Source organism: Lycium barbarum, chromosome 9, assembly GCF_019175385.1.
Source record: "Lycium barbarum isolate Lr01 chromosome 9, ASM1917538v2, whole genome shotgun sequence".
NCBI classification, from domain to species: Eukaryota; Viridiplantae; Streptophyta; class Magnoliopsida; order Solanales; family Solanaceae; genus Lycium; species Lycium barbarum.
In genome coordinates this window covers 3339272-3348039 of record NC_083345.1, presented here as the reverse complement: position 1 = coordinate 3348039, position 8768 = coordinate 3339272, and the positions used below count along the sequence as shown (strand labels likewise).

General features: G+C 33.5%; 1 protein-coding gene across 1 annotated transcript; it reads right to left on the bottom strand.

Annotated features, from left to right (window-relative positions):
- Positions 1 to 5737: 5737 nt before the first annotated feature.
- Positions 5738 to 8425, bottom strand: LOC132610893 (uncharacterized). Its single transcript, XM_060325298.1, has 2 exons — positions 8112 to 8425; positions 5738 to 6200 (listed from the first exon to the last, which is right to left on the bottom strand). The coding sequence occupies exons 1-2, from the start codon at positions 8302 to 8304 to the stop codon at positions 5971 to 5973; spliced, it is 423 nt and encodes a 140-aa protein (XP_060181281.1). The 5' UTR covers positions 8305 to 8425; the 3' UTR covers positions 5738 to 5970.
- Between the last annotated feature and the right edge of the window lie 343 nt (positions 8426 to 8768).

Genomic DNA, 8768 nt, shown 5'->3' with positions numbered 1-8768 from the left:
CTCAAAAATAGAGAAGTGTTCTTTTTAATACAAGATATATCTCACTCTGTATACTAACTACACTGATTGAAGAAAAACAGATCCCACTAACTAACTATAGCTGTCATTCTAACTACTTTGTTAACTGCCTAACTAACTCCCTAACTACCTTTAAGTTATATCCACATTGGACCTGTGGGACCCCTCTTCTTCACCATGAGATGAAATGCATGTCCAAACACTGATTTCATCTCATAGTTTCAAAACATGATTTCAAATCGGATGTCCAAACGCCCACTAAAGCATCTGCTTTAGGACCCCAAAAAAAAAATCTACCACAACAAGGTGCTGGCCTTGCATTCCCGAGCTGCTTATATCAGTTGAATGATGGTCGTGTGCTACTGGAAAAGAGGACGCACTCTTTTTCGGTGCTACCATCTTTCAAGTGGTATACACGGTTTAGGAAAAGCAAGAGCAACACCTTCTTGGTCCTCATCTAAATCAAACAATATATGGTTCATATTGGGCTCAATGTTGTGTTTAAAACAAAATGTTGATATGTGCTTGACACTTTGAATTTTAGTCACTTTTAAATAAGTTGCTGCCCCTTTTTAAAGGAATTTATGTTATTAGCCTCTTAGTGAGTCCGCAACTTAAATGATCTAAAAACTAACAGTTGAGACCAAAATAACCATTAAAAAAAAAGTGAGATAACTACCTTTTTTTAGTGCGCAATAGGGCTAAAGTACACCTTTTCAGTTAAGTTCTAGTGCGCACTAATTTAGTGCGCAAAAGGATTAAACTGCAAATTTACAGTTAACTCCTATTGCGCACTAAATTAGTGCGCAATAGTGGTTTAATAAAATGCCCCACCCTTGTGCAATTTCAAAGTTTGGAAATTTCATTTTTTTTCCATACTTTAACCAAAGATTAGTCATGTTTCAAAACGCCGGAATATCAATTTTTATATAGAACTTGATATCTTTTTCAGCGGACAATAATGTCGGCTCAATACATCAAGTATACGTAAACGTTTGGATCATCGTTTTAGGGGTTGTAAAGTGCCCCGAAGTAAATTTTGTTTGTTTGGAAACGTGTTATCTTTAAATTTAAGTGTTTTATTTTATAAGGTTTTGATTTAAGCGTTTTATTATTTAGTCAAGGCATTACTTTATTTCGAATATATCGAGATTTTTTTCATAATTAATTTAGGATGTCGCACGAGTTATTAATAAACGATAATAAAGACTGAGATAACTATTTATCACTAAGAAAATAATAACAAAAAAAATATAATATTAACGTAAAATTTTAGTGATATATTTTATTTTAGCGTGTTATTTTTTAGTTAATGCGTAACTTTTTTTTTTTATAATTAGTTTAGGATGTCACACGAGTTAGTTATAAACGATAACAAAGAGTAAAATAAGATTTATCATTAAGAAATAGATACGCAAAAAATATACTTAATTTTTACTTAAACCATGCATCATGCACCCATAATATATCTAATGTATTCTCATAATACCTTCTCAATGCTCCCACCTAGATTTGATCCCAGGTGGTTGGCATAAAAAACAGATGACTAAACTACCAAGCCAAGTTGGTGAAAGTGACAATAGACACTTTTTATTTTTTATAATCTTCACTAATGCTATCCAACTTGTTTTCATAAATTGAATTTCGAGCCTTGAAATTGACATTCAAAACATCACTACCACAGGATTACCATCTTCAAATATATTTTTTATCACTCGATTTTTACTAAAGATGAATGAAAATTGTGCACCAATTTGGGGCAAAATTCAAATTGAATGGGAAGAGGTTTTTCTGAAAACTAGCCCGGCCAAACGGCTTTGCGGCCGCGATTAGATCTCGAAAAAATACGCAAAATCAAAAAAAAAAAAATCGCGTAAATCGGACGTCCGAGCGCAAAGTTATGACCGTTTAAAGTTTCACCAATTTACAACTACTTTTTCTCCCTATACTCATTATTTGATAATTTTATCTTATTTTTAAAACTACTTAAGTCTACTGGATAAAAAATTTATGGGACTTGCATAATGCATTAATTTACTGCATTATTCAAACATTTTTTTTTAATAACGCAGTAAATTACTGCGCTATAGAATAAAACAATTAAACCTAAAGATAACAAGTTTCCAAACAAACAAAACTTACTTCGGTGCACTTTACAACCCCTAAAACGATGATCCAAATGTTTACGTATACTTGAGGTATTGAGCCGACATTATTGTCCGCAGAAAAAGATATCAAGTTGATATTCCGGCGTTTTGAAACATGACTAATCTTTGGTCAAAGTATGAAAAATCGTGAAATTTTCAAACTTTGAAATTGCACAAGGGTGGGGCGTTTTATTAAACCACTATTGCGCACTAATTTAGTGCGCAATAGGAGTTAACTGTAAATTTACTGTTTAGTCCTTTTGCGCACTAAATTAGTGCGCAATAGAACTTAACTGAAAAAGTGCAATTAGCCCTATTGCGCACTAATTTAGTACGCAAAAGATAGTTATGTCACTTTTTTTTAATGGGTTATTTTAATCTCAAATGTTAATTTTTGGGTCATTTAAGTTGCGAACTCCCTCTTAGTAGCCTATTTATATGTGGTCTACTCTATATTCGGAACTCCCTCTTAGTAGCCTATTTATATGTGGTCTACTCTATATTCGGAGGTGTCATGGTAGATGCGAACCTTAATATTACAATCGTATAGAATATTAAAGTTCCCATCTAACATTTGCACCTCCGGAAAGCAAGTTGGTATGTACAATTTCAGCACGGTTTAAGGTTTCCGTACGCAAAACGATTTCACTCGAAATCAAGAAAATGAGAATTAGTTGAGAGTTTAAGCCAAGAAATTTGCATCTGTGGTGGTTGCTGCAATTATTTGATCTTTCCGATGCAGTTTTTTTGGAGAATTTTGTATCGAGTTGTGTTTGGTTCTAGTTAGATTTAACTAGTTTCATTGTGCTATAGTTGTATGTATATGTGCTGCAATATGGACTTAAAAACGTACCAAATTATGTCTTATATTGACTTAACTTATTATACTTTACCTTCTGGTGCAAAGGAAAACATCTAACTTTTAATATACTAGTTCTTTTTCATACTTTTCCCTCATCAAGTGTGCTTCGTATGACATTTTTTTTTCTTTTCCATTTTCTCCATCCAAGTGATAAGCTGAAAGCTCAAGAAATGTGAAGGTTAAAGTACAACATTACTCACTCAAAATAATAAATACTCACTCACCAACCAATTGCCATATCATTTCATACAACTTTTAATCTCTGTTTGGCCATAGATTTTGGGAGCATAGTTTGAAGATTTATTTTCAAATCTTTGTTTGACCATAAAATTTTGACAAATTTTGAAAACAAATCTTCAAATTCCAAATTCTTGCTCAAACCTGTTTTTGGGCCAAGATCTATATTTTCATTTTAAAAACTACCCCAAACTTTTGTATTTTACCAAAACACTCATCTATTTATGACCCAACTAATTCTATCTATCATGTTCTTACGTTAAAGTCGTATCTACCATGTTTCCACAATTAAAGCAGTCTCTTCTGTAAAATGAAGATTGTTCATACAATGTGGGAAAATTATATTAGAGAATAGCTAGTTACTATCTTTGTTGTTTTTTCTTGCGCGAATGGATCTTTATATTGTAATTTGAATTTTAGTAGCTAGTAAGTGTGTTATTAGTAATTGCTATAAAATATCATGTTCGGCATAATTTGAGATTATCAAGTATGTATGTTTTGTATGATTGAGATATTCTTGATAGTTTTTAGAACTTATGGGTATAAGAAATATTTCATGTTTTTCAAAACAAAAAGTGAAATATATTTTGAAAAACTATGGCCAAACACATTTTCAAAACTTGAAAACCTTCACCAAATCAAGTTTTTCATTTTTATTTTTTTTTGGGAATCTATGGCCAAACGATAGCTTAAGAAATAGAGGAATTTTGTGAAAATTGCAGCTCCCATTTTTGTTTTTGTGTGGATGGTATATTTGTTTCTGTTATTTGTAGCAGTCCTCCCAGTGCTTTTTGTTTTTTTTTTAAATAGTGGAAACACACTAATTAAGAAACCAGGGGGACCGCACTAGTCCACCTACCAAAACGTAAGTTTTATTTTATGGTTACAAATATGGTAGTGCGCTTTGAAATAGTTTAATTAATAGTTGTGAAAAATTATTTACTACAGTATATGCTTTATGAAAGGAAAATACTACTGCATTTCTATGCAAATATAAATTAAGTTTTCATTTTGATCGAATTGACTAGTTATAAGCCTCGAGATCAAGAATTGTAATTAACCAATCATGTTAACTAATAAGGACGTATCGACTTGCATTAATTTTGTGTGACTAATAAAATAGATAGTATAACTCTATGTTTTATAGGTTTTATCATATTCAATCGAAAGAACTTAGGTAATACTTTAAAAGTCTCGAGAATTTAGGCTATTCAATATAAGTAATTTCTGAAAAATGTGGATTTATTACATAGGTAAACTTATATCTCCACATTATATATATTTTGTGTGTGTGGTTAAAGTTGATGTCTCCATAATATGCTTAGCAGTCTAGCAGATGCACAATATCTTGTCTCCATATTTTTTTTTACGGAAAAAGGCCAAATATACCCCTGTACTATCGGAAAAGGGTCAAATATATCCCTCATTATGCTTTGGGTCTAAATATACCCATTTTGTTATACTTTGGATCCAAATATGCCCCTCATCCGTTAAAATTGTCCAAAGTGGACATCTAATCTTACGTGACACTGACATTTGATGAGATGAATGCCACGTGGCATGTCACCTCAGTACCCCTAACCCATTTTACCCTCCTCTCTATTTGTTCTTTCACTACTAAAATTTTCTTCCTCTCCACCATCATCACCACCACTAATTTGCAGATTTGGTGAAACAGAGATTTACGTTGACTTACACATTGATTTACGTTGTGCTTCCTTGGAATCTTTAAATCAGAAAAGTCGAGCCTTTTGTTCAAAGAATCAAGGGAAATGGAATTATACGCATAAAAGCACAAAGGTTGCTTCTTATGATAAATTTCCAATCCAATCCAAACCTAACCTTATTTTGTTTTTCTTGGCTGCCAGCTATGATCTTTCTCATTTCCAAGAGAAAAATCTCATGTAAATACAGAAAGAAGAATACAGAGAGCGATACTATTATTCCATTTATTTTGGTATTTAAGATAAAAAAAGAAGTCTGTTGAATAAATGGACGATATTTTGTTATCATATAATCTAATTTACTAATGAAAACAAATTAACAGAAAGATTTGTTAAGTGGTCCACATGGTAAGGTTGAACAATTGTTAAGTATTCCACACTGCATATCAATTGACTTTGCTGCTTTGATGGCTTATAATTCTTGATGTGTGTATGCAATGGGGGTTTGCACATGTGTGATCAGGGTCTATTTAGATATAGAGATGGTTGTAGTATCGGTAGCGGTGGCAATGGTGGTGGAGGGGAAAGGAAAATTTAGTGGTGTAAGAACAAATAAAAGGAAAGGGTAAAATGGGTTAGGGATGTTGAGGTGGCATGCTACGTGACATTCACCTCATCAAATGACAGTGACACGTAGGTTTGGATGTTCATCTTGGATAACTTTAACAGATGAAGGATATATTTGAACCAATAGTATAACAACAAAGGTATATTTGAACTCAAAGTATAACGAGAGGTATATTTGGCCCTTTTCCGATAGTACAGGGGTATATTTGGCCCTTTACCCCTTTTTTTTTATTATATAAAGGTTCAACATCTTGTTATTACAGACTCCTCCAAGAAAGCTACTTTTTACATTGTCTTCTTAGATACTCCTAAACACATTACACACTTATCAGTACTAACAAAACAAGAATTAGCGATGAACAAATTCTATAGCTATACATCAAAATCTTAAGCTAATCCTATTTACAAAATACATCTAATATAACGTGAAACCATCATCGTACGAGACATGCCATCCTTGCCTACAAGGTGGAGCATTTTCATCATACTCAGCACAACAACTCCATCTCTTTTTCCAGTTTTTTCTTCCTGTATTTGGCCTCTTATCTTTGTCGTTCCATTTATAGACGATTACGCCAGACCCATCGCTCCATTCTCCATCGATCCCTTGGTGAGGTGGTGCTAGGGAAAATAGTCCTTTATCTCCTGCAATGCTCAAAAGCAAATATCCATACCGATATGATAACCAAAATAGAATAGCTGCGAAAGAATAAACGAATAGAAGCTAGAAAGTCAACTGACGCTGATTTTTTTCACTCTTAAACTAAAAGATTCAACAGTGACATAGCAAATTAAAGCAACTGTACTAGGACTAAGGGAAAGGGTCTATATCAGGGAAAAAAAATTCAAAGAATGAATTTCATCTTGTGCCACAAGGGCAAGAATCACTGATCTAGATAAAAGCTTGCTATACCACCTAAAGATAAATGAGAGGACATTGTGGCAACTCAACTAATGGTATATAATCACCTAAACTTATTGGAATCTTTGAAAATTACATACATAGCTCGAGACAAAAACAGAACACAGACAGTGGCAACATTAGATGTCCAAATGTATGTGGACTAAGTTCAGGCACGTATTTTCCGCTTTGGTCCAACAGAACTCTGAGATTTGCCCTTTAAGCTACATCATCATCGAGCCCAATAGAGCACGTACCCTGCAAAACTTGTGTTATGTCTTATACAGCTCTTCAGTTTCGCTCTCATTCATGTGAGATTCGCCTAAGGTGTCATGGCACCCCTACTTCAGAAGCTTGCTAGTCTAAAAGCCTATCAATCCTTTTTTTGACCCGTCCTTGTCGGCCGCCCTCCATCATGGCATTACACCCATGCTCCTATTTTACCCTATATCTATTTTTTCTATCTTCCTATATCTTGCTTCTTCACATACATTTCTAGTTTTCTCTAAGACCTGAATCACTTCAAAGTTCTATTTTCAGCTTCTGGCATACAAATTGCAGCAGCTTCACCACAATTGATTTCCTTCGATTGAGATTTGAGAACATATTATTAGAGGCTGTACAACCCAAACCCCTTATCCTCCTTTGACTTGATCATCTATAACTTACATCGGAAGGAAATGGTATCTCGCGCACTTTTTTTTTTATTTTTATTTTTTTATGACATGCGAACCCGTAGCCGCTACCCTTCCGGTGTGCCACAGGTAAACTCAGCTCCTGTGCAATAGCTTGCAAATCACACAGGAAAGATAACCCGCACTAGGCAAGCGCCGTGCGACGAGCTCAACCCAAAAGGCAAATCCCTTGCTGTCGTAGGCGGGGGGTTTCGAACCTGAGACCTCCATTATTAAAGCCTCAATTTCAACTAACTGAGCCACCCTTGCGGGTGTATCTTGCACACTTTTAATAACGTACAAGTAGATATCAGAATAATAATATACTTGCTGCAACTATTTCTTGTCTCCAATAAATACTCAAATAAAGTAACATGTGAAGGCAATGGGCAGGAAGAAGGGAGGGGAGAAAATCCCGTGTCACACACCTCAATCCATCAAGCAATTAAATTGATCAGCAACGATCTGACTTACTTCTTCACTAATTGGACCTCAATTTGACAATGCACAAATTTGTAGTTCCTAGTTAAAAGCTACTCTCATGAACTAAGCTAATAAGGGGTCGGGTAAATATTTACCAAACTATGTCGGTTAGATTTGACTGAGGTATAATTTTTGCTATTTTTATATCTTTTTAATGTCTAGTATAGTCTTTTGTGTCACATATTTTAAAATTTGATGGGACTTTCTTGATGTTTATAGTTAAATCTTTCTTTTTTCCACTGTTTCTATCAAATCTAACCAATAGATTTCGATAAATATTTGACGGAGACTAAAAGTTTTAACTTTCAGCAACTTAAATCAAAGCAGAATGAATTCATGGATGGCAGAGGCAGGGGAACACTCTGTCTCATACTTGTCAATTTTGTTTTAACATTATCCTATTTTTTTTCTATATATTTATTCCCACATATAAAGAGAGAAAAAATAAAACAAATGGAAGCAAAAAAAAAAAAAAAATAAAGAATTGGGAGAGGATACCATTGGTGTGGCCATGGAAAGAGCAGGCACTTGGGGAATTATCTTTGTCTTCATAAAGAGTATTGCAACGCAAACATTTCTTCTTATTTTGTGTATTCACAATTTGCAGTCTTCTTCGTTTAAAAATTGGTTTTCTCCAGCAAGAATTTGGGAACAATATATTTTGTGGATGAAAATTGTAAACTAAATTCATGAGAAGGGTTTATGTGAATACTGTCCAGTATGTGAATGCTAAAAATCCAATAAGTGCACAAAAAGGCATTAGCAGTATTGATAAAAGAGAGAGTGACAAAAATTGACCCTTATGTTTGGCGTAGGTTTAAAATAGTTGTTAAGTATGTGTTGAACAGTTTTGATCCTTTATGTTTTGCAATAAGTTAATAGTTTTTTAATCTCCATCAAATATTTATCAAACTCTATCCGTTAAATTTGATAGAAATAATGGTAAAAGAAGATTTAATGCCTAAACAACAAGGACTTGCCAAATTCTAAAATATGCAACACAAAAACTATACTAGACACTCACATGATATTAAAAAAAAATCAGAAATTACACATTAAAAAAACTATTTTACACTCTAGAAATAAATAAAAACAACAGAAATTACAAAATTGTAATCTAAATGCAAGTTCCAGCTAATTTTCGTCAAATATGAC

Coding starts and splice junctions, on each gene's coding strand:
- LOC132610893 (XM_060325298.1), bottom strand. CDS start 8,304: ATGAATTTAGTTTACAATTTTCATCCACAAAATATATTGTTCCCAAAT. Junction 6,201..8,111: donor TTTCCATGGCCACACCAATG/GTATCCTCTCCC, acceptor TGAGCATTGCAG/GAGATAAAGGACTATTTTCC.